Source organism: Archocentrus centrarchus, chromosome 13, assembly GCF_007364275.1.
Source record: "Archocentrus centrarchus isolate MPI-CPG fArcCen1 chromosome 13, fArcCen1, whole genome shotgun sequence".
Taxonomy (NCBI): domain Eukaryota; kingdom Metazoa; phylum Chordata; class Actinopteri; order Cichliformes; family Cichlidae; genus Archocentrus; species Archocentrus centrarchus.
The window spans coordinates 31,213,730-31,240,229 of record NC_044358.1 but is presented as its reverse complement, the minus strand read 5'-3'; the positions used below and the strand labels follow the sequence as shown (position 1 = coordinate 31,240,229).

General features: G+C 42.7%; 2 protein-coding genes across 3 annotated transcripts; one reads left to right on the top strand and one right to left on the bottom strand.

Annotated features, from left to right (window-relative positions):
- Position 1: 1 nt before the first annotated feature.
- mmp28 (matrix metallopeptidase 28) lies at positions 2-17,892 on the top strand. Its single transcript, XM_030745354.1, has 8 exons — positions 2-226; positions 1,969-2,045; positions 2,682-2,869; positions 10,588-10,809; positions 11,559-11,804; positions 14,942-15,091; positions 15,783-15,950; positions 16,530-17,892. Exons 1-8 carry the CDS (start codon positions 101-103, stop codon positions 16,922-16,924), a joined length of 1,572 nt encoding a protein of 523 aa, XP_030601214.1. The 5' UTR covers positions 2-100; the 3' UTR covers positions 16,925-17,892.
- Positions 17,608-25,467, bottom strand: fam124b (family with sequence similarity 124B). 2 transcript variants are annotated; one of them, XM_030745352.1, is made up of 7 exons: positions 24,952-25,467; positions 24,537-24,568; positions 22,807-23,016; positions 22,075-22,470; positions 21,662-21,858; positions 20,340-20,493; positions 17,608-19,330 (listed from the first exon to the last, which is right to left on the bottom strand). In XM_030745352.1, the coding sequence occupies exons 1-7, from the start codon at positions 25,020-25,022 to the stop codon at positions 18,753-18,755; spliced, it is 1,638 nt and encodes a 545-aa protein (XP_030601212.1). In that variant the 5' UTR covers positions 25,023-25,467; the 3' UTR covers positions 17,608-18,752. The 2 variants fall into 2 exon arrangements, with proteins under 2 accessions (XP_030601212.1, XP_030601213.1); XM_030745353.1 differs by lacking the exon at positions 24,952-25,467 and adding an exon at positions 24,668-24,843.
- Positions 25,468-26,500: the final 1,033 nt, after the last annotated feature.

Genomic DNA, 26,500 nt, shown 5'->3' with positions numbered 1-26,500 from the left:
AGGGTGATGGAGATTTCTTGGGATCCCCTCGATGTGCTCACAGTAAATTTAACCATGGAGGCTGTACTGAGAGCGGTGTGCTGATTGTGGTCCTCACGCAATGAGGCGCCGAGCTCCGGGCCGGTGTGAGGATGAACGGGGCGTGAAGAGGCTCTGGATCCTGGCTGTGACGGCGCTCATCGCCGCTCAGACTGCCGCAGGATCACCGCTGCTCCTGGACCCGGAGGTACTGCTGTCAGACTTTTCAAAGCGACTGAAGGACCCCGGTTACAAACATTAATCCTCAGGCGAGTTAAAGTGACCCACATTTAAAACTGGGCCAGGACCGCTGCGAATTTCGTCTAACAGGGAAATGCTTATTTCCTCCTACATTGTTTTATCGTCTTTACACCGAAACTTTGAACAACATTGAATCCAACGGAGAAAACGTCCGAAATAGGCGTTAACAGCTCAGGACAGTGCTCAAATTAGACTGTTTTAAAGGTGTTTCTGACGATGAGGCGTACGTCTGTCTAAATGTTTTTCTATAAACAAATGGATATTTTTATTTATAACCCATAATGAAACACAAAATATTCCCCCATGGCTGGAATACATTATAACATGCGCAAACTTAGTTTTCAACAACGTGAATGATCACAGCTTGACAAGGTTATTTCAGTTAACGTGAAAGCAAAAAACTAGTTTTGAAACGAAAACAATTCTTTGACTTGGAAAGCTAAATAAAATAAAGAGGAAATAGCCTTAGTTTTAGTATTAAGTTGGTAAAAAAATTATACCAACTTCTCTGACGAGGCTTTGGATTTCTGCAAGATTGTGAGTCCACTACTGACTTTCCTTATTTTCGCATATTGACAGATGTCGATACAATAACACTTAAAAAGACTGAAACTGATAAAAATGAATCAAAAACGAGCAAACCCCCTCTAGAAAATTAACTGAAACTAAACTGATTTAAAAAACAAAAACAAGTGACGAATATCAAAACTATAATATCTCTGCAGCTTGACCTTGAATATAGATTTAAAGCACTGAAACGCATTCAAATACAAAAGCCTATATTCACTCAGGTAAAGTTAGATGAACTGTAATGTAGTAATACCACATATAGTGGCAGACAGGGAGATCAAACCCATTCATAAAGAAAGAAAAACCACGTTCCTCAGGGTTGTGCCTGATTGTGGTTCAGACTGCACCGGTCTATTCTGACAGCTCTCTTTGCTGGCTGTCCAAAGACTACACACTTTCTTCATCGAGTTTCCTCAGCTCGACTTTCATTCTTACATAAATCAAAGCCCTGTGGCATTTTCAGCATCTCTAATGGGACAAAAGATCATCTTTTTGTTGTTGTTGTTGTTGTACGTTCCTGTTGCCGAAGCACATCTGTCATCGCCTCAGTTTTAATTTCTGCCCCATCACATCTGTAATCACACTCTGAGCTGTGCCTTGCTGTTGTCTGAACATGAAGGAGCTGTAATATTAAACTATGAGCCAGCCTCACCGAATAATGCAACACCTGTTGGCGTGTTCCCCGTGGGTTCATGTTAAAAGCACTTTATGGGTATTACCACCGGAGCTTATCGTGACTTGCGTGTTTACATGGAATTCTTGCAAAATTATGAGTTTCAGGGGCACCCCAGGGGCTTCTTTGTCTTATGGGTGGTCTATGTACTCACATATACATGGTAAAATAATGCAGATAATCCACTATCACTATGCATCTTATCAGAAGAATGGGAAAGTCCAAGGAACTCTAAGTCTAAGGAAGATCTAAGAAGGACAAATGTAGATTTTCACACTTTTATGGTGTTTTTTTAAGCTCACAGAGAGGTGTGAGCACTTATTACGCTATGTTCTTATTAAAAATACTATTAAAATAATATTAGTTTGTAAAAGCTTTTTGTGGTGTTTATGTGTTAAGTTGGCACATTTTGAACACAGTATTAACAGATATAACTTCTGCTGCAGGATTTTCTGGAAAAGTATGGCTACCTCCATCGCGATCACCACATCCACAATACAGCTGAGATGCAGTCTGCTGTCCGGTAGGTTTCTACTTCTCGCCCTTGTGAATTTGCTGTTAAAGTCCAGTGTGTTCATCATAGGGAGGGGTGAGCTCGATGTGGTGCAGGCCTCAGGGCTGAACATCAGTGCAGGGCAGTAAAACACACCCTCAGCTCTGCACTGGGAAACCTCTCCTGAACCATCCAGGAATTTCAAGAACCTCGCCCTCTGGCCTGTCTACTCGCTGTACTGTAATGGGAACTGATTGAAACCCTTTTCTTGTACATAAAGCTTGTACTGAAGGGTGTGTCAGTAAACTCTGTGCAGTCTTTATGTGTCAAAATGTCCATCTTTACTTGATTTTTTTGCACTCTGGTATATAAATAAAGAACATAAAGGTAAACATAAAGGCTGCATTTTTGACATTATCATCCTCCACATCTATTCCTCTGTCCATTCAACTTCTTTTTGCTTTATAAAACTTATACCACTGAGATGGCAAGTGATGCTGAGTCACTTTTGAGTGTTCTCTACCCATCATGGCCATTTTGCATTTCATAACTTGCCTGAATCCATTAGCAGCTTAAATCTCTGCACAGGAAAGCTCTAATACCTTTTACAGTTCTGCTGATTCACACACTGTAGTGACTGTAAACCTTTCCTTTTTCTCTCTGCAGTGAATTCCAGTGGTTGTCCCGTCTGCCCATCACAGGTGAACTTGACAGCGTCACCCTGCGGCGGATGGCAGAGCCCCGCTGCGGGGTGTCAGATGAGGGCAGCCAGCAGATCTGGAATCAGAGAGTAAATTTCATCTTTACTGGACAGCGACTGCTGCAGCAGCGTAGGAGACGCTCCGCTGCAGAAGGTATTGTGTCATTTGTATGTATCTATGTGCAAAAGTGGGCCTGGCTGACTCGTTGTATGAGAGCTGGGATTTCATCCACTTCCTTTTATGTAGAGGCTTTGTTTGCCCTATTGTGGTCTAAAAGAACCAGCAGTTAACTGGGAGGGACCACCATCATAAAGTAAAGCACTAAATAGAGTGGAGGGTTGTAATTAAAGCTGGTGGAGTGTCTGATGGTGCACACGTCAGCTCGGATGATTCTTGCTTTCTGCAGCAACTGCATTGGTCCAAGCATCTTTCATGTCATGTTCACTGGGTAAAAACCTCAATTTGAGTTTTCACAAAGTGTGCTTTTGTCTTTAGTTACGTGCTTCTCTCTGTGATGAGATGGTCAAAATTTCTGCCTAAACACACTTAAAAACACATTGCAGTGTGAGCAGTCTTAAGACCAAAGGGTTTACAGTGGTTCAGAGGTCAGCTGCTGTTTCTTTCTTTCTTTCTTTCTTTTTGTTTACAGGTTTCATGAAGTAATTGAACAGCTGAGGTCCCTTCTCCTAGCTTATGTTGCTTTATGTTGTTATGTCAAAACTATGCTGAATGGTTCTGCAGCCACTTTCAGTCCAGGCTGATGACCCATGTCTGTGAAAAAAACTGTGCATGTATTTCTATTAGATTATTTCCTCCTCCAGGATGAATTTTATTTCTCTTTATTTAGACCCTCTGACCAGCTGAAATTGCTCTCACAGGAGCCACAAAGCCGCTGCCACTTAAAACCACTCAACAGATTTGAAAACACCTGGAAATGTCCTTTTATACGTCTCCGTTCCTTTTGTTCTAGCTGTCTCTCCTCAGTGCTGCCATTTGTCACATCTCCTTTGTGAATGAACAGCAGCAGCAGCATCAGCAGGCTGATGACAGCACCGGGAGCTACAGTAATGTTTTCCACGCCCTCTCTCTGCTTGTGCCTCCAGCCTCATGATGTGTGAAGCCTTTGCATTCCTCACTGTCACTGGCGAGGTTGGCTAATGTTCAGGGAATGCAGCGGTGGCTGATGTTTGCCGCTGCCTCTTCGTGTCAGTACCTGACGTGTTCCCTGTGGTACACATATCCATAACTGATTGACTGGATTATGCTGTTTGCCAAATTGGCTACCTATCTTTATGGGCAAATATGAGTGGATATCTTGCTGAGTGACAGACTGTTTGCATGGATCTAAGCCTGCTCTTATAACAACCCAGACTTGACTCATATGACAGGCGGCAGTGTTATTACACAGGTGGCAGATACTTTTACACCCTCAGGCCAAACCTCTTACTGCTCTGGCTTCATAGATCCATTCATGTATTTAAACAGTAATAGCTTAATTGTAAGTAATAGTGTTATGCTGTTGTGCTGAAACCGACTCAAACATCACCCCGCTTTTTTCCGACAGATACAGCAGATTTGTTTCTGCTTGTAGCTTCGAGCGTGTTTGCTCAGGGAGTTCTGTGTTTGGCTCAGATATTTGGTCTAATAGATTCCTGTGAAAACATGCGTGTGGTAGAATTGAGGCCTCAGGTATGTACAGTGTTGGCTGTCAGTTGTTCCACTTTGGTACAGTGTGTAATATCTCATCATGTACTCAACAGTTGGCAAAGAAATATTGTACAGACATCTATGGTCACAGAGAATGAAGCCCAAAATGTTGGCGATCTCTTTAGGCCATTAATGTGGCAAAGTTTCCACCTTACCCTGTGGAATATTTCTAATCTACTGAAAAGGTTTTTTTTTTATTATGTCCTTGTTTATATATGCGTAATTTTGTTGATCCTTTTTTTTCCTCCCTCTTCTTCATCAGGTTGGCATTTGCGGTTACAGGTGTTGGGTGGATTTGAATTTGGTTTAAAAGAATAAAATGAAATTTGGTCTGCACATTTATGCTCCCCTCAGGATGAGTTGTTATTTCATACACCAGAAATTTTACTTTATTATCAGACAGGCCTTTTAATGATTTCTTTGAACTGTTCTTTTTCCAGGGCAGAATGATTGTACAGTACAGCACACATCTTTAATTGAATTTATTTTGGATTTTCTCTAATCCACACAGGCTCAACTATTTACTCATAATATTTAGTTAAATGTCCCTTAGCAAGTCGCACATCGACCAGACACTTTTGGCATCCATCAACAAGCTTCTGACATGATTCGGGCTGGTTATTTGACCACTCTTCTTGGTAGAATTGGTAGAGTTAATGTAAATAGGTTAGTAACTGGCTTTTAAGCATAATCCACAAATTTTCAATAGGGTTGAGATTGAAGCTTTGGGACGGCCATTTCAGAAGTTTAATGTTAGCCTGCTTTATCCAATCCAAAGCCAGTATTGATGTGTGTTTGGAATCATTGTCCTGTTGGAGCACCCAGCTGTATCCAAGTTTCAACTGTCTAGCTGTTGATTTGAGGTGAAGTTGAAGAATTTGGAGGTAATCCTCCTCTTTCATTATTCCATCCGCTTTGTGCAATGTATCATTACCACTGGCAGCAAAACAGCCCCAGAGCATGATGCTACCACCACCATGCTTGACAGCTGGTACAGTGTTCTTAGGTTTGAAAGCCTCACCTTTACTCCTACAAACATACCTCTTGTCATTGTGGCCAAACAGCTCTCTTCTGACCATAAAACTTGTCTCCAGAAGGCATTTGGCTCATCCATGTGGGAAGGTGCAAATTTCAGTCAAGCTTGAAGGTGTCAATTTTGGAGAGGGGGGCTTATTTCTTGGTGGGTACCCTCTTAGTCCATGGCGATGGAAAACTGGCTTCACTGTGGACAGTGATGCTGGTGTTCCAGCAGTTTCCAGTTCATGGCAGGCTTTAGCCTTGGTGGCTCCTGGGTTCCTAACCAAGTTTGTCTCATCTGAGGGTGACACTTTGGGTCTTCTTCCAGACCTGGGCAAAGTGGTGACAGATCTGAATAACTTATACTTAACGTACAGTTGCTTGAACTGATAATCTTGGAATCTGCAGTTGTTTAGAAATGGCTCCAAGAAACCTTCCCAACGTGTGTAAATCTACAATTCTTAGATCTTCTCTGAGTTCCTTGGACTTCCCCATTGGTCTGAGTATTGGTCAGAGTGTCCAGAATATGATTTTTGGTTGGGTTTTTAAAGTCATTAAAGACATATGCTTTATATATAATGCGGTTTCAGTGGTAAATATCAACTGTTTGTCATGATGCACCAGCAGCAATAATGAAGCAAAACAGACTAGAAGAACATTTTTGTCCCAAGAATATGACCTAGAAAGAGATATGTAAAAATCCTATTGATCATCCTATTTCTAGGCAAAACAAGGCTTAGTATCAGTGATGATATTTCAGGGATCAGTTCACCACCTCTATAATTAAAAGGTTTTCTCCACAGTTACAATTCTGTGAACCGGGCCATCCATGACTTAAACCTAACCCCTGATGCTGTTTGAGCTGTTTGCCCTTGACAGCTGACCGTGGCTGCTGAACGAAGCCTGTGGCTGGAGCAGCATGGAAATGAGTCAGACGAGCTGCCTACTTGTTCACTCTCAGCTGTGGTGTGATGTGATTTTGTTTAGCGGGAACATGGCTGCTTCTGAGCTTCCTGGAAACTGAAAACAGACCTTGAGTTGCTCCCACTGATATTTACAGAACTGAAATTCCACCACCCTTGTCTAAGATAAGCTTTTGAAGTGCATTAGGTGTGTGTGTGTATTTTTCTGAGGTGTGCCCTTATGGATCGATGCAGTGGAGTGTAGACTCTCAAACAACGAACGGGCATTTTCTGCAGCATGTTGGTAATTATTTTAATAGTTTTCAGTTCAGTCACAGATTGAGCCAGAAAGTTCTCTGGTTCCTGCACCTCAAATGTGACAATCTGCTCATTTTCCCACATTACTGCAAATTAAAGCTGAGGTAATCATCACAGAAGAAAACAACCCATAATAACGTTCACAGTGAGGTCCAACAGTTTTTGGACCGAGAAGCCTTTTTCCTCTGTACACCACCACAGTGGATTTTAAATCAAAGTGCAGACTTGCAGCTTTGATTCAAAATGTTTAGCATAAGTTTCCCATTATCTGTTTATGAATTACAGCCATTTATTTTCTACAAAGTCCCCATTTTCAGAGGCTCAAAAGTAATCAGACAGTTGACTGATGAATGTGTTATAGCCAGGTAAGGGCTGAAGCTCAGATCAGAAAACATCTAAAAGAGCCTGCACAGTTCAGAAAAAATTTTTCTTTGGACTAAAGAAACCAAGATGAACTTGTGTGAGAATGATGGGAAGAGAAAAGTATGGAGAAGGAGAGAAACAGCTGTCTGACATGGCGCCATACATGGGCATGTATGGCTGCCAGTGGAACCAGGTCACTGGTGTTTATTGATGATGTAACTGCTGATAGAAGCAGCAGGATGAATTGTGAAGTGCACCGGGCTGTACTCTCTGTGCAGATTCAGCCAAATACTGCAAAACTGATCAGACAGCGCTTCACAGTGCAAATGGATAATGACCCAAAGGCAAAGAAATGAGATATTCTTCAGTGGCCAATTCAGTCACCTGATCTCAACCTAACAGAGCAGCTTTTCAGTTATTAAATACAAAACTGAATGCAGAGACCCACAAACAAGCAGCAACTGAAGGCTGGCGCAGTAAAGGCCTGGCAGAGCATCACAAGAGAGGAAACACAACATTTGGTGTGTCCATGGATTACAGACTTCAGGCAGGCATTGGACTGCAAAGGACCTTTATCCAAGTTTTAAAACAATCCTTATATTTAAAATGATGTTAGTTCATCCATTTACTTTGGAGCCTCTGAAAATGAGAGACTGTGTATAAAAATGGCTGCAATTCCTGAACAGGTATAACACAGATGGAGAATTTGCAGAGCTGTAGGGGAATGTTTTTCCCCCCCTCTTGTTGTATTTTCTAGATTTCTGCCAACTGCAACTTTAAACATATTTTGGGTTTTAGATTGTCGACGTGGATGCGATGTTGGCCACCGGTTGGCTTTGCTGTCCGTGACATTTTGCGCGTGCGTGCGAGCGTCCGTGTGTCCAACAGCCTCCCTAACACCAGTAACAAACAAAATCTCCCTGAACCCCCACAAACAATAACTTTAGCTATCAGATGATCTAAGTGACTTCCTAATGTCCGTGATAACCCGCCCTCCCTACACTGCTGCTATAGAGGGCATCATAATTGCTTCCATAAGGGAAGTCTTGGAATGTCTTGTGCGTATCGGGCTTCCTGCCTTCTGCGCCATCCTCGGGGGACTTCTTACTCCGCGGCGGTCTGAGATGGAGAGAAGGCGCCCGAGCTCTGCTGAGAATACACATCTACACACATGATGCGGTAATAGGCCTTAATGTGTGTAGTTCGTCTGGGAATGAAGGGAACATGCGTGAGTGTCCCAGTAATCAGACTTCCACAGGACTGCTGTAAATGACTGTGGCTCTGAGTTTTCTGTATTTTTTGTTTAAAGTCAGTGGGACGATCAGCCCCCCGCGTCCTGTATGGTTATGGTGTTTGAGGCTCCATGTGCTTCCACTCTTGACAGTGCCACGTTGCTGTAAACTATTGCAACAAAAAGGGTAAGCATGAAGTTTATATAAGAGTCAAGTTGCTGCTGAAGCACAACTTCTGTTTGTGTGTTTACTCACACAGCTTACACACTGATGTCACAGCCAAAACCACGTCTTAATGGCTCCAGATTTCCAGATATTTTCCAGTCTCCAGGGTGCTGTTGTGGTCTCTCGGCCATTCACAGTATGTAGCACATACTTCTTGCATATTGCTCCCCATCTTCTCCCTTTTTTTTTTTTGTTTTCCTTTTTCCAATGCATTATTTAAACAAGTACAAATGGCATCAAAAGCACTCAAACTCCAGCACGGAGCTATCTTCTGCTGTGACTTCTCACGCCTCATCTCACCTCGGGCAGCGCGTGAAGGTGCAGCAGGCGTGTGTGCAGACCTCCCGCTCACATTCGGCCTTTTTAAAAATGTTTTGACAACTGTAGAAAATGTGCTTGATTTATGTGGCCACTTAAGCGTCATCTCTGAAAGTATGTGTAAATCAACCGAGCCGTAAAGCGAAGACTGGTTGGAGATAAATCACTTCTCACTGGTTTAATGGTCAATTTGTCGCCCATGTAGACAAAGTTTATTTCAGTGACCGTTTTGGTCCAGTTTGACCTCGCTGGAAGATTAACTTGCTGCCTTTCTCGAGTGATATCTGTCTTTAGGGGCCCTGCCCAGACATAAATATGCAGAAAAAGTGCAGTCAATAAAGCAATCTGTTTCTTTTCCTGTTGTTTGACAAATCAGTGTTGAGGCTCAGTTCAGAAAAATCTGTGCGCCTTCTTAAGCCTCTTATTAAAAAGTGCTCGGTAAGTTTTCCACCAGCTCTGTCAGTGACAGCCTCTCCAGCTGCCTCTGTCTAAAGGTTCACATTATCTGCTCATTGTTTCCTGCCTCTTTGTCTGTTTGTTGTGGATGCGTGCTGGGCAGCTTGTGTGTGTTTGCTCTTATGTCTGCTTTGTTTCCAGACTGCTTTTCTCTGTGATCCTGTGGATATACGAACAAATTAGAGTCTTGTAAATTAATAAAAGGCTGAGTATGAATCCCCCGGTCCCCTCTGTCCCAGAACAAATGGTGCGTTTGCGACACACGTGATTATACCTGAGCTAAGAAACCACAGACACATGTTGCAGTGAACTGCGGTCAGAGCGCTTGTTAGGTTACCCAGCTGTAAACCCACATGGTTAACATCCTATCATTTTGGCTCAGCCTGCTGGATTTGGAGAGGCTCTGCCTCAAAGCGTCACGGTTTGGCTCGGGACACCTGGCATCTATATTTCTAATACAGATGTATTAAGTTGTAAATACAGAGCTACATCAGGAGCTAATAACAATAACAACAATTTAACCATTTTCCAGTGTAATTGTCTCTGTGATTTCTTTAAAGCCAGTTTGAAATAGCAGGTTTTCCACCAAGTTTGCATAAAAGAAGTAAGAAAATAGACTGAAATTGAGAAAATGGCAGAAAAAAAGGTAAAAAAGAAATGGTTAAAAAAAAGTGTAACTGTTTTTCTTTTCAGATAGAGACATCAATAAGTTTAGAAATGAAAACCAACCTATGTATTTAAAACCTTGACTTTGAACCAGTGATAATTATTGTGAATTATTCTATGTATGAGCAGTAAAATTAAAGAATTTACAGCCTTTGATAAACCAAAAAAAACAGCTGAGAACAGACTCCATGTTCCATGAGGCCAGAGGTTCTCTCTATCTTTTAAAAGCCACTCTTTTTGTGCAAGATTTTCCACCAGTTGACCCGAGCAATAGTGAGCAAGTCAGTGGAAACATGTGAGAACAAAAATGAACTACATCAATATTGAACTGAGTCTGAACCGCTCTCCGTTTGAAAATGTGTAACATCTGGCATTTTTGGCAGATGAATAATGCCTGGTTGATTACCTGTATGCGCTTATTTACTTACCCGTTAATGTCATGTCATCTTTTTCTATGTGTCTACCTGAGAGGTAAATTGAGTAACAGTATTTCTAGAATTTTGTTTAATTTTCTTTGATGAATATTTGAAATGAAAGACATGCTCAGAATAATATTGCTGTTTTTTTTTTTTTTCTTTTGGCTATCTGGTTCATCTGGTGATGAACCAGATTGTGAGCTTCAAAGCTGCATGTCTCATATCTGTTTCTCTCTGTGGGCGTTGTCCAGCTGACAAGTGGTACAAGCGCCACCTGACCTACCAGATCGTGAACTGGCCTCAGCACCTGTCCCTGGGCTCCGTCCGGCTGGCTGTGCGTGCTGCCTTCCAGCTGTGGAGCAACGTGTCAGGCCTGGTCTTCCAGGAGGCCCCCGGTGGGCCCGCAGACATCAGGCTGGCTTTTTACGAAGGAGACCACAACGATGGGGCCAGCAACGCTTTTGATGGACCAGGTCAGGGTCGTGTCACATTGATCTGATTTCATCTGCATTTATATTTAAAAGGGCTTGTTTTAGAGATTTTTAAGATGTTTAACAGCCTTAAATTCTCACAGCTATGGATAAAGTGTCCTTTGATGTCATCTTTACAGGTACTGACAGGTTATAATTTTATTAGTTTATTAGTTTGCACATTTTATTAGTTCTGCCTGGTTTTGTGTATCATTTACTGTCAGGTCGCTCTCACTGAAGGTATCACAATCCCAAATTCAAGAGCAATAAACAATAAATAATTCAGTGTGTTTCTGTGTGAACCTGACCACAAATGCATTTCAGTTGTCACTGATGCCTGCTCTGACCTGTGCTGAGGTCTGGAGAAGACTAAATTAATCTCTAACAGAATCAAACAGAATAAACAAAGGTTCAGTGCTAGAGGTTAAACTGTGTATTGCCATATATGCGCTTTGATTCATCCAACCATATACAATAAATAGTGCATGTAAACAAATGTTTTTTTGTTTCACTGAAACATTTGAGCAGTATAGATGATAAAAAAAAAAGCAACATCAATCCTAAACATTAAAAATAACCACTTCCAGTCCTCTTTGTTTTCACTTGAAGATTGTTGTCCAGTGAGAGACACTGAGCAGGGTTTGTAATCCAACCAGTAAACGGTGCTGCTGTTCAGAAGTAAAACTGAGAACCAATGAATGTTTAATGAAAAGTAACTGTTCCTCAAAGTGCTTCTCCTCTGTCTCGTTCAGGAGGAACCTTGGCTCACGCCTTCCTGCCTCGCCGAGGCGAAGCCCACTTTGACATGGCAGAGAGGTGGACGCTAAACGGGCACAAGGGGCACAACCTCTTTATGGTGACCGCCCACGAGATCGGACACACTCTGGGACTGGAGCACTCCCCCGTGCGTCACGCTCTAATGTCACCGTACTACAGAAAGCTCGGCCGCAGCCTGGTTCTGAGCTGGGACGACATTATTGCTGTGCAGCAGCTGTACGGTGAGGAGGCTCTACCTTCATGTTTTGGTGCTCGGTTTAGCTGCAAACACTTGAAGGGGAATGAGTAGAGCAGCAAAGCCTGCTGAAAGTCTCCACAGTTTCCCAAAATTCTTAAATTTCTTTTTTGCTGTCACAAGAGATTTTTTGGCAAAAACAAAACAAAACAAAACAAAACATGCACAACACACCACAATCTAATCTTGAGCTTATCTTTAGCAGCAGGAGGAGTTTGTTCAGCTGTACAGCCTCTTAGCTGCTGCTGTGGGAGTGTTTATACGGAAGGCAGCGGCGGTGATGTGAGTGTCAAAATAACACACTCAGTGGCCTGTTTGTATATTATTATTATCCAGCGTCTCAGTTCTGCATGCAATATTTACCTGGCCGCTTTGTTGTGATAGATTATTGGTTGTGGTTGTGGATGTGGGAGCATTACACTGGACTTTTTATATGACAGCTATAATAGTTTCTGTTTACTGCGAGTGTGTTGTCCCTCCTGGCATGTGTGAGGCAGGTTCCCACATGTGCCGCTCCGCACACTTCTCTTATTGCTTGTTTTTTCTCCTGCTTCTTAGAAACTGATTTCTTTGTAACAGCTGCGCAACAATGTGCCTTAAGTGATTTTTGCATCACGAGTAGCTCCTCAGCTGCGACCGTGTGGTGTTTCGAAGATTTGTGAAGCGCTTTATCTGCTCTGGCCCTGAACCTCAGGTGGACAGCAGCTGCGCAGAGGACCAGTGAAAACAAAGCACTACGCAGAACCTGAGATCAGCAGGAGCTTGCAGGCAGGCCACGTCCAGCTGCCTTTCCTTCTATTTAATAACTGAGGAGTTCCATCTGCTCTGCCTCAGAAATATTCTGTCTTCAATGTCCTGAAGTGGCACTTCATTCCCGCTGTATCAGCCAAACAGGGAGACACACATCTTTATTTCAGCTCAGGGCCTACAGCACTTTAGCCATAAATTGAATTCAGTGCTGCTAATGAGCAGCAATTATAGGAGATAATTACCTTTAGTCAGTCTTTAAGCTGTATGTGTTTTTGTTTTTGAATGTCTGCTTATCAGCAGACTTCACACAAAGACAACTCTCCGATAGCTTTTTTTTTTTTTTTTTAAATGCTTCAGGGAAAGTTACCCAGCATTCCTGAGCGGGCACTCAGATGAAGTGCAGCCTGCTTTTTCTCCTGTATTCTTATCAACCTGAGATTCACACCTGTGGCAGTAATTCCTTCACGCTGCAGCTTCTCCCACGTAAATGTCGAGCAGCTCCGGAGACATACAAGGACAAGGAGTTCAGCTGACAAGACTGCTGGTGCTGCAAAAATGCTATATCTGCTTAAACATTCAACCTTCAGGCAGGATGTGTGTGTTTGCTTGTGCATATGTGTGTTTCTGCATGTGTGTATGTGTGAGTGAGTCATTCCTGGCACTGCGATCTGATAAGAAGCAATGTGAACAGACTGAATATGTCAGAGCTCCTCCTGACCTCCTCTGATTGCTCAGCGAACACGAGCATGGATTTGGTGTTTCTGCCTTAGAGAACAGTAGAGTGTGTAACGTGATGGAGCCAGCATTGACATCTTTTACTTGGAGTGGACCTATTATGCGTTTCCGTCTGTTCTTTGTCATATATACTGCCACAGTGGTGGATGTTCATATTCAGTATAACCAGTTTCAAATAATGAGGTCAGTGCCACTTTGTTAGGTACACCTGTTCAACTGCTTGTTAATGTATCTAATCAGCCAATCACATTACGGCAACTCAGTGGATTTAGTCATGTAGGCATGGTAGAGACGACCTGCTAAAGTTCAAACTGAGCATCAGAATGGGGAAGAAAGGTGATTTAAGTAACACTGAATGTGGTACAGTTGTTGGTGTCAGACGAGCTGGTCTGAGTATGTCAGAAACTGCTGATCTCCTGGGATTTTTCCCCACACAGCCATCGCTACAACAGAGAGTAATCTGAAAAAGAGAAAACGTCCTGTGAGCGGCAGTTCTCTGGGTGGAAATGCCTTGTTGATGTCAGAGGTCAGAGGAGAATGGCCAGACTGCTTCAAGCTGAATACTTGGTACAACCAAGGTATGCAGAAGGGCATCTCTGAATGCGCACTGGGTGCCACTCCTATCAGCTAAGAACAGGAGGCTACAATTCACTGAGATCACCAAAATTGGATAAAAGAAGATTGGGAAAAACCTGGCCTCAATTTCTGCAGTGACAGTCAGATAGTAGAGTCAGAGTTTGGTGTAAATAACATGAAAACATGGCTCCAACCTGCTTTGCATATACTAGATTAACTGAACCATTTATAGCTTAAATATTTCAGCATAGTTCACACTTTAGTGCATCACGTCAAGTGTTTTAACAGAGCACTCTTCATGGTGGTATTTCATATCTAAATATCTCTTCCACATCTCATGAACGCGGCAGAGCACGAGGAGGGAGTTTCTGTGTTTGGGTGAAGTCAGACGTCCAACCCTCACAGCTCTGCTCCCACATCCTCATACAAAGCTGCGGTGTGCACAGTGCATCTATCTTTCCTGCCGTCTTCCTCCTGTTCTTGGGAGTGCTGATTTTTATCCATCTCCCTACACAAATGTTTGTTCAGCTCCTTGCAAACAAAATGGCTGTAATCATGTCTGAGGCGCTATCATTTACTCTTCAGTTGAGTTCAATGTGTTGCGCTTTTCTTTTTCTCCCCCACTTTCTGGTCGTTATTCTTTTGATCCCACGAGCCCGAAGTGCGCACTGCGAGGCCGCACAGGCCGGTAACAATAGGACGGCTCTTATTTTAACAATTTACAAAAATGTTAAAGGTTCCAGTGTGTGCTCTATCTAAAGTGTGTTGTTTATTTCCTGTGCAGTGGAATGCCATCCATCAGTATACATCAACCCAGCCACATCCTGTAAAGGACAATTTAAATGTTAACATTCTCCAAGTGAAGAAATCTCCATAGTTTGCGTTTCCATTTGTTCCCAGTCTAATTTAGTAAATAGCTAAATTGCTTTTGGGATGCATTAGAAATCAGACTGGTCTGTAACGTAACATTTGTTCGCTCACCTCATGAGCCAGCTGTTCTGAGAACAGTTAACCATAAACTCTGTTTCGTATGTGTGTTGTGTTTTGTTTTTTTGCCTTTAGGTAAACCATTAGGCGATCGCCTGGTGAGGTTGCCAGGTCAGGTTTTGCACGCTGCGCTGCAGGAGTGGGAGTTCGCTGAGCTTCAAAGCAGACATGACACCCCAGGACAGCCTCTCTACTGCAAAGGCGTCTTTGACGCCATCACTATAGGTGAGGTTCAAGTAAATGAAATATTACCGAAAAACAACATTCAGCCACAACCTTCATGCCTGTATGTGTGTATGTGTGTGTTTTTAGAAGAGGCTGAAGACCAAAAATAAATCCTGTAGCAGGAACAGTGGATATTCATATTTATTTCTATAACAAAGGACAAAGCTGCTGATAAATACTTGCTTTCCTGCATTTCAAAGTTAAACAAAGCAGGAGAGAAAGTGCAAGTTTTTATCCACCCGTCTGTTCTCATTCAAGATTCAAGATTCAAGAAGTTTATTGTCATGTACACCGCAAAACACTGTGGTTATGCTGAGCAATGAAATTCTTACTTGCGACTGCTTTACAAACAATTGAAATAAGCAACTAAGTTAAAATAAAATTTAAGAACTAGTATATTAGGAAAGTAAAAGTAGAAAATAAAAATAAATAAATAATAAAGCAAGTCCAATATATACAGATATATACAGATGAAAATCTCATGATATCTCATGATAAAACTCATGATATCTGAGTAAGCAGTAACAGTGAGATGCTCTGTTAGAAAAAAAAGAAGGAAAAAAAAAAAGCTCTAATTTACAAATTTGTATGTTTGTTCAGGGGTCAGAATTCATTCCCAGCAAGAATAAAGCACATATATGTATATATTACCCTTTTATTTTCTCATTTCTGGGTGTTTTCTGTTATTTAGACCAGAATAAGACGGTGCTGGTGATTCGGGGCAGCGTGTACTGGACTGTACCGGCTGAAGGCAGCGTAAGCGGCCCGCTGCCTCTCCATCAGCGCTGGTCTGACCTCCCTCCGGCCATTGAGGCTGCTGCCTTCTCTCCGCTGGACTCCAAGTGGTATTTTTTCAAAGGTACAGCTTCACTGAGCACATTAATGTGACTCACACCTCCTTTTAAAGGCATTTCCTAACCAGCTGGCTAACTTCACTCATTTGTTAAAATTCCCAAAATAGATCCTCTCGCTCCTTTTAAAATAGGAAAGTGCTGTTTAAAGACTGTATACGGCAGTGAAGCTGCAGCTGCAGTTTTAATCACCTCCTTTTTGTGCTAAAGGCTAAAACAGTTTTGTTTGAAGATAGTGCCAAAATTTTTCACTAAATGCCAAAAACCTGACAAGACTCTCTGATCTGCTGAATGCAAAAGAGTTTTATGTAAAGCACTGATGCTCTGCTGCATTATTTATTTTTCATAAATCATAATCCTACATTACCCCCCCCCCAACACTTGCTCGCTCTGTGTGTACTACCTGTCTTTAGTAAAGTGTTAAAGGACTACACCTTATTGCTTTTCTGTAGTCACTTCATCTCTGTTCTGTCAGTAACATTATCATGAGATGGTGCATTGTTTGTGTAGGATTGATGTAATAGAGGGTTTGCTTTATTCTAAACCTTGTGTGAGCATCAGGTTGTCTTTTATCTCATGCTGTGCAGGGAAGCGGATCTGGCGCTACACAGGCAGCACGCTGGACCCCGGCTTCCCCAGGAAGAGCAGTGAGTTAGGACTGCCTCAGCACCCTGACTGTGCCTTCTACTATGCTCCCCTGGGTCACATGGTCCTCTTCAAGGGCTCCCGTTACTCTGTACTCAACCTTAAAACCTTGCACCAAGAACCCTATTACCCCCGCAAGCTGACAGACTGGACTGGAGTGCCACAGGGCACCAACGGGGCTCTGACCCGTCCAGATGGCCGCCTTTACCTCTTCAGAGAACAGCGATTCTGGAGGTTTGATCCAGTGAGGGTGCGAGTCACCAAAGACGGCCGCTGGGCCAAAGACCTGAGCTGGACTGGCTGCAGGAACACTCCTCAGAGCAACAACATCCTTTGACCAGCAGAGGGGGCTGCAGGATTTAAAGTGCAATTTGTTGATGTGCTACAGCTCTTCAGCACATACAGTATTTACAGTGCATAGCAGTTAATATTAGTATGTATGGAAGTGTAATTACAGCCTTAGTAACAGTTCAGATAACAGGACTGCACAGTCTTCACTGAGCTGTTTGAAGGAAGAAGAAAGATTGAACAGCTGGAACTTTGCTTTTTTCTTTTGGACACTGACAGAGAAAAGAAAAAAGACAAAGAACATGCTTTATCATCATCAACAATGCCACAATTATGTATACATTACAACACTTTCGCTACTGATTTTTAATCCCTCATGACTGCACAGCAGTCAGCATGACAGAGTGTGTGAGAGAGCAGTGCAGGTGAGTCATCTATGGTGATGTTGGGCCAGCAGTGTGATTTTTTTTTTTTATTAAGAAAACAGTTGGGGAAAAATACCCAAAACAAATGTAACTATCAGTGCTTCAACATTCAATCAAAGGTGAAATTATGATTGATTTGGATTTGCGAATTCGGCTGCGTGAATATGCACACCAGCACTCACTTCTCATCTCCTAATTCACGCTATATTAACATGTGATTATTTTTCCATCCCTGGAGTGGCTCTCTGTCTGCGTGTATGAAGGTTATTGAATGAATTCTTGCATGAGCACACACACAGCTGTCAGGACACAACAACAGAGCCGTTTTATTCTTTTAGTCATTTCTCTTTTAGCCTAAATCACTGAACACTTTGCACACTACTTGCTTACAGTACTCGCTTTCTTCCAGTAACACTTATTTCCAGTAAACAGTTAAACACTTTGACATCTTTGAGCTGCCTCGCTTGCCCACACAGAGCAGCCCAGCGGGAGCAACTCCTACCCTTTAATTACACGCATTTAAACAGGCACTGACCTCATAAAGCACAAGCCAAAAAAAAAAAAAAAAACAGACTCCAATTTATCTGTTAGGTTAAATTAAGAAAGTCCTTGATCACAATTAAACGGAAAAAAAGATGAAAGAAAAATAAGTAAGAGACTAGTTTGACCTGAATTGTAACATTTGTTATTAGGATTTTTTTCCTTCATGTAACATCTTTTGCCTTCAAACAGCCGTGCTGATCATGATCACTGTTTAAATGATCAGTCCAATTCATCATGTTTTCCCTCAAGTTCCTGCTGATCCCTCAGCTTACTGTGACCTTACAGTAATGAGCATTTCCGAGGTGCCAGGTTCATTCACGTGAGAAAATTCAGTCCTCTTCAATACAGTAACATGGCCCGGTTCAGTCCGCTGCTTATCCATTTTGACAAGTAAATACTGGAGCAAGAATTATTTGAAGTCCCTTTAAACACATGTGTTAAAAGCCACAAGTTTAGACTTTTGCTTTGTGAGGCCTAATAGCAGACTAAATCAGCTTTCTAATCACAATCAGCAGGAACATCAAAGAGAGCCTTAGTTCTAAGATCATCTTAATTTGTTCAAAGGTAATAAAAAAAAAGTTTCCTAGCTGAGTGATGAGACAGAAATCTAGTCTGCCTTCAGTATCACTTAAATACAAAACTCTGATTTCTATTCACTGGGCTACAACAGCTGCACAAATCATTAGCTGCACCCTAGGTATAAAACTACTTTAGACATTCATCTATTATTTCTTCCCTGCACCATCTTGACAAAACAAGACAAGCCAAACTTTTTTAAAAATGCAGATGTCTCTGGATGTTATGTGTCACATGCGGCAGTGCTTTGGCGTCCTTTGTATTCCAGAGTCCCCGTTGTTCGTCTGTCTGCACTGTAATTATTACCACTGCTCATGATGTGGTGGCAGGAATTTAGATGAAGAACTCATCCAGCGGTTCCTCACCGTTTGTGTGTGCTGGCTCAGCAGCAGTCCTGTTCTCCACCAGCGACCTGTTGGAGGGGCTTGGCACGGTCCTGCCTGCATCTGTGCCACCATCAGAACCCCATGTCCCAGGCGGCCCCTGCAGGTTTGTGTGTGTCCCTGGCAAACAATCGCTCAACTCCTTGGCCAGGTCCTCGACAGCTGACGCCCCAACTGCTGCGGGTCTCTCTGACTGGAAAGTCACCAAAAAGTCTACTGAGGAGGAGCGAGCCATCACTTTGACCACTGTGTCTGAGCGAGGTGAGACAGGTGCTCCTGTGTCGACATTCGTCTCCGGCTCTTCCTCATCCTCTTCCAGGAGGCGATGGGAAAGTGAGTGGGCGATGGAGGGGCGCAGAGGAGAGTCCGGGTGATTGGAGGTTGAGAGCGGTGCAGGGCTGCTGCGCTGGGATGAGTAACAGGAGCTGCCAGGAGGGGTGCTACAGCAGCTTCCTGATCCCAGGCTCTCTGCTCCACCACTTCCTCCATGAAGCTTTTCTAAGACGGGGTCACTGCGCGGTCTCTGAGCTGGCAACAAAGAAACATGAAACAAAAGTGTTAAAAAAAAAAGAAAAAAAAAATCAAAAACAAAGAATACACTCAAATCTAAACAAACATGAAAACTATTTACTGTAACTTCTGCACAGTGTTACTTCACGGTATCTGCGGGAAAGTCTTTAGCTTTACATCACATGTAAATCTTGTGTTTTCTTCAGTCACACAGTAAAACTGAAGTTTTTGTGCTCCCCTGGTTAGACTCCTGCAGTGCTCTTTACTCCTATCTAAGCCAGGCCAATAAAACTCAGTTTCTCAGTTCCAAAGATCTCTGATGTCACTGCACTGGCTTCCACTTGGAGGATTTAATTCAAGATCCTTCTTGTTTATGAGGTTGAGTAATCTTGCTGCAGAGTATGAACTGCTTACTTCTGCTAGACCCTGTCAGCTCCTCTGAGTGAGCTCCAGGATGTGGCTCTAACCATGGTTTGCTTTTCTGCAGCAGGCCTCCTGCTCTAATGTTGTCTGTACTCCTCTTTTGGGTCTTTATTCTTCTATAAAGCCCTTTGTCACATCAGTTTTTAAAGGTGCTATACAAACCATTTTACCTCAGACAAATGATTTAACTTTACGCTTCCCGTGAACAAAACAAAAACAAAACAGATCCACTCCAAATAACAGCTCAGAAAAGAGACCACATCGCCAGTATAATTACTGGTGAACTTTTCTATTGCTATTCATCTCCAATAAAAACACTTTGCCCTCTGTTGGTGGCAACATCTAATGTCTGAATCATTTTGGCCCATTGTGATTACAGTTTTACATACAAATGCTTTCTAGCTCAAAATGATCATTTAATACAATGGCAATTTGAGAGCACCAGGGAATCATTATGAACTCAGAAGTCTCAGAAGGGAGACAGCTGAGTGAAGCAGTAATTTAGAGATATTTCTCCCTGTCCTGTCGAGCTCCAGGCGATGAATCTCCCACTGGAAAATACCAAGAAGACATTGAACATCACAGCTTTTCCTTCTGCACTTACCTTGCCTGTGCGTTTGCCCAGACAGGGGAGATGTAAGGCTGCAGGGTGACAGGCTGTGTCCTGAGCTGCTGAGCTGCATTCCTCGAGGAGACATGCTTGGGCCAGTCAGGGGGAAAGCACAGGTCAGAGGTCGTTGAGGTTGTGCTGTTTTCACCTGCAGCACAGAAAGACAGAAAATAATATGGAATTATAATTTATAATCCCATTTAATTGATACTAGGACTACAAGCGAACACATGTTCCCCTTTTTACTATTTACCTTGGTTGGAATACAGGATCTAAGCTCCTGTTGAAAGCCCCGCCCCATCTACACACACCTGAACAGATGTTGGATTATCTCCCATCATAATAGCAACAGCTGTTTCAGTTATATTTACACTCAACTGTTTCACACTTCGTGGTTAGTTACATTTGCATACATTTGCATTAAATGCAAGTCTTTAGCTAAAACACAGACAAAAATTTCCCGTTCTATAAATCACACCTTAGTGACACATTGAATAGAGGTTTGGCTCATTTCCCAGCATGCTGTGAGGTAATTAGTAGTTAAACCTCCCACAGTGCTGCGTGTTTACTCTTGCAATGCAAGGCCACTTCAGTTTGATGGAACCAATGACACAGAACGAACACCGTGATGTAGCCATGCAAAAATCAAAAGAAACTTGTCTTCCATTCACACTTCCAGGATAGGATAGCAGCAAGAATGAAAGTGAAGGTTTACAAGATGGTAGTGAGACCTGCTATCATGTGAGGTTTGGAGACAGTGGCACTGACAAAAAGGAGGCAGAGTTGGAGATTGAGGTGGCTTGTTGGGAGTGACTGGGATGAACAGGATTAGAACATCAGACGGGCAGCTCAGGTGGAGTGTTTTTGAGACAAGTTAGAAAGGCAAGGCCGGGGCGCCTGGGTGGCTTAGTGGTGAAGCCGGCGACCACATACACACGCCGCGTTGCGGTGCGGGCGGCGCGGCCTGGCGCCGATTTGCCCGCGTGTCTTCCCCTGTATCTTTCCCCCATTTCCTGTCTCGAAAAGCCGCTGTGGCCAAAAATGAAAAAAAGAAAAAAAAAGAAAAAAAGGCAACGCCAAGATGGTTTGGACATGTGCCGAGGAGGGATAGTGGATACACTGGACAAAAAATGTTGAAGATGGAGCTGACAGGCAAGAGGAAAAGATGAAGATCACAGACGAGGTTCATGGATGTAGTGAAGGAGGACAAGGGTTGGTTGGTTGCTATAGGGATAGGGTAAGATGGAGAAAGATAATCCTCTGTAATGATCCCTAAAGGGAGCAGCTGAAAGAAGAAGAAGATCACCTGCAGTTACCTGAAAGAGAACCTTATTGCCGTCCAGATCTTCAGTCTGCCAGCGTGTAGCACTGATGGGAGTACACGGGTTAGGAAGCAGTGGAACCAGTTGGCCAATTTCTTCCACACTAAACTGTAACACAGCAGAGCTGCATGGCTCCACCCGAACCCCTGGTGACAGTTGCTTTAAAGCCAGCTGAAGGCACAGCCCGGGCTCTGAGTGCGGAGGAAATAAAGCAGAATAATACAGCAGGCGATGGGACACATTTTTAACAGGATAGTTTTTTAAAAAATATTTTAATATTTAGAAATGTACTCATAAAAAAGAAGCTAAAGCTAAACATTTTGAGAAGAATAATTGTGTACGTTGATTTATTTTGAGGAACATAAAAACAACACCACATAATCAACAGCAAACACTTAAAGCCTTACCCATGTGCAGGGTGAACCAGCAGAAGCCTGCCTTCTGCTCCTCTGCCTGTCGCTGCAGCACCGTCTCATAGAGACGCACAGCATCCTCATAATTGTCATACGCGCTGTACAGCGTCACACGCAGTATCTCTCCCCCGCAGTGCACTGGTCGAACCCCCCACACAGGCATCCCCGCGCCCAGGCTATAGAAGTCTCTGCTGGGCAGGAGGTAGGGCCGCAGCAGGGCATTGGAGGGCGAGCTGGTGGAAGTAATGTGGATCCCTCCAGTTCGGCTGCCGCAGCTCTCAGTGTGGTGATAGTGCCAGGGAGGCCGCTGGAAGAAGTCCAGCACTTTGAGGATTCGCTCCTCTCCATAGGCCTCGTGCAGGAAGAAAGTGATTGCCAGAGAAGGGTAGCCTGAAAGATTTTGGCAAAGGGTTATTTAATCTAAATAAAAACAGACAACTCTGATAGGAACTCATTGTGGGCTGGCATGTTTACAACTGTTGCAAGTACAACTTTTGATGGAGGGGGATTGTTGACCTCAACTGCAAGCTTAAATTTCTGTAAATATTTCTCATTTTCACATATGGAAGTTATTATTATAGCTGAAAAATACACCTCCCGAGTGTGTAATGAGGTATAATGTATGGCCAAAACATCTTGTGGCAAAGAAATAGTTGAGATAAGTATATGTATGATGCAGTGTATACTGAAATGCAAGACTATACACTGAAAATCCAGGATCCTTACCAGCCACAGGACAGGGGCGGGGGTAAGTTCGGAATGGTGAGGCCCTCTCTGACACGTGGAAGATGCGGAGGCTCGGGCAGAGCCAGCGCAGCAGGCGGTCCAGGGTGTGCTGCAACAGCAGGGAATCTCCAGGGTTAGCAAGCAGATGCAAGTGCATTAGCAGGAGCTGCTGCCACCGCTGCTGTCTGACCCGCCTGGTCACGAGGTCGACTGATGTGACGCACACAGACACGAAGCACAGAGTGTACAAAGATATTTTAGACAGGGACAACCACTTCACTGCTAAAACAACATTGAGGGTTTGGAAGAGGCCAAAACCAAGAGCAGATTTAACAAAAAGATTAGGACATGTGAAGTTTAAGACTCAGCTTAGGGAGCAGTTGTAACGGTTTTTGTTTGGCCCTTGTTTGGCCAGTCTCACTGCATTAAACTAATTCAAAAATATATTTTGTCTCTTAGTGCCATATCATGTCAGCTCTGATAGGTTAGCAGATGGTTTCCTTTTTTTTTTTTTTTTACCAGCAGGCCATAACAAACTTTGGCTCCACATTAATTTTTTTAAAAAGGAAAGATTTATATATTGCGTTTGCTTTATTTGTAACAAAAGGAAGCAGAGAAGTCTTAGATTCAATAGTCAATCAAAGGACTGGACAAATATTGTATAAAAAATTTATAAAAAGTTTAGATTAATGGATTAACGATTATCTTATCTTATTTATTAAAAGTAATGGATAAAACTGTTAAAAAAAACATTAAGCTGTAAATATTGACTTGTTATAAAAAGAAGAAATTGTTTAAAAAGGCTAGGAAGCATTTTATTTCTTTGACTCTTACAGTGAGAACAATTTTTCTGCCCACACAAATTAAGGGCAGTATTACTGCTTTGGTAACAGGGTCCTAAAAGAAGTTCACATTGTTTGAATTTCTGTGTATGTAGACATACACTAAGGCAGGTGAATGAACACACTGTTAACTGGACTTTGTTAAGATTTAATAGTGCCATATACAGTACCAGTCAAAAGTTTGGACAGTCCAAACTTTTGACTGGTACTACACGTGCAGACCATTTACACTACACTACCATTAACCCAAACAATGTTCAATTACATGAAATACATATTTTTTTTTAGCAATACTTGTTTTACATCTATAGCTCACAGTGATACAAATACATCCCTGAATTTAGTGGCACTGAATAAGAATCATCAGTTCACTGGTGTACCATGATGGTACACCTGGAACAAAATGTTGGGAACTACTGGACTTTTTCTTATTTTCAACTCCATATTTTTATTCCTGGATAATCCTCACTTATCTTACATGGGGCCTTATCTGAAACGAGCTATTTAAGGCCAGAGCCCTTAACTGGTTAGTCTCCATTCCAGTCAGTCCAATGCAAAACAGTAATGCGACCCTCAGCTTACCCTGTCTATTAAAATATGTTGGTGGCACCAATGAATTAGTAGATTTTCGACATGCTTATTGAGCCAGATTATTTGAGGCCTGTTTAAGGCCTGTCTCCCTTTCTTCTGATTGGCTTCCCCTCGCAAACAGAATGTTTGAGCCAGCAGGTGGGTGGGGCTTATTAAGGATATCCTCTCTGAACTTGACTCAAACTGAAAACCATAATCCTCTGAGCTCCAGTTCAGACTGTTTGTGCGTTTGAAGGTGTAAGCGGTGAGTTAGCGGCGTGCCTGGTTTTAACAGTGTGTGGATGAAGGACTACTTACTGCCAGACGATGACATCCTGCTGCAGTCTGATCTGAGGGGGGGAGAGACAAAAAGGGCACGAATAAAACATTTCATTGGAGGAAAGACAAAAAACTGTCTCCATCTTGTGGTGGCCGGTTTGGAAACGCACCCTTTGCTTCGGTCACCATGACAACATATAATCTGTTGTTAGCTAGCACTCAACTTCAAAAAATTAGGAAAAAAAGGATTTCAGCAGCTACAAAAAGCCATGCAGTAAAGTGCTAACGAGTTAAGTCACCCCCTTTCATAATTTGCTGTCTGGAGGAAAATTAATTTCCACTGTGGCCGCGGCTAAAAAAAAAAGAAAAACAAAAAACGAAAAGAAAAAAAAAAAAACCGAAGCTCGCTAGCTGAGGTTAGCCTCCGGAGCTAGCGCTGGAGCAGTTGACTCACTCGGCAGTTTCAGCTCCGGAGTCCACGTTTTCATCGTCGGCTCTTTTCAACACCGCCGCCCGGCGTAACATGGTCCCGTAAAGACACACACTTTCACATCTGCTCCCGAGCTCCGGTCAGAAAGTCCGAGCGGTGTTTCCAGCGGACCACACTCGGGCTGAAAAGCATCCCGTTTGATTTCTTTCCGCAGCTTGCTTCCAAAAAAAACCCAAAAAAACTGGGACACTTGCTGGGACGCTGACGTCACATGGCACCCACACGCGTTAGTTTCAAAAACACGGAGTAGGTATAACTTTAGGACCAGCTGGGATCAAACAAACAACAAAAAAGTCCCAGAGGTGCACCGTTTGGAGTCTAGAAGAAATGCAGCCTTGAGGGGGGTATGTTTGGGCAGAGCCACTGAGACTAAATCCCGGGCGAAAGGGACCAACAGAGGTGGTGCTACTTTAAATCCAAAGCCGCCTCCTGTAATAACAGAGCAGATGGCGAGCTCCAACAAAATGACAAGACAAAGGAGACGGTCCAGACGGCCTGGACAGATTTAAAAGTGCAGGGGACGTGTGGAGGGGAGGCTCGAAAGCTGTAAGTCAAACACGCTGTTTGTTAAGACCTTCTTAAGACCATGCGGAGAGCTTTAGAAAAGTACAGTTTGATCAGAGCTATCAACAAATGTGAAATGAAAAATACAGAAAACCATCTTTGAGTGAAAGACACACAATATAGCCCGAAAAAAAAAGACTAAAACAGCTCTGCAATATTAACAGAATAAGTGTGGAAAATAACCCAGACATGTCATAAGCAGCCACATATGTAAGTTTAAAACTTAGTATGTCATCTTGTTTAGAACACAAACACATTCTGAATAATTTACATGTAATTTCTGTTCTTTATCAAAATTAATTTCCATTTAATCCTAGGACAGGACAAAAGACACACTGTTGAAGAGAGGCAGAGATTAATAACTAATGATTATATGCAGAGTGGTGTATAAACACACAGAGTGAAAACACGTGAATGAAGAAGAAACACCAGCAGCCTAGGCCTATTGCAGCGCAACTAATGGAGAGTTCAGGGTCACCTGATCCAGCCATAACTATAACCTTGATCAAAAAGGAAAGTTTTAATCCTAATCTTAAAAGTAGAGAAGGAGTCTGTCTCCCAAATCCACATCGGGATAGCGAATCAGTGGTACACCTGTGTTTATCCATGTTTGGTCTGAATGAGCAAATTACCAGTTCGGTTTCTGTTAATAATAATAATAATAAAAAAAAAAAAATTGGAAAAACCTTAGTCTCTTTCTGTGGATCTAACAGGACAAATCTCTGCTCTCAATTTCACCAAATAAACGGAATATTTGTAAGTACAAATACTAAACACATATATCCAACGTCATAGTTGTATTAAACACTGTTTTTTAAAATTTCTTAATGGTTTTATTCATTCTGCACAACCAAGGTATGCATAAGAGCATCTGAACTCATGTTAACATAGCAGCAGAAGACCACACCGGGCACCATTCCTGTCAGCTACGAAACAGGAAACTGAGGCT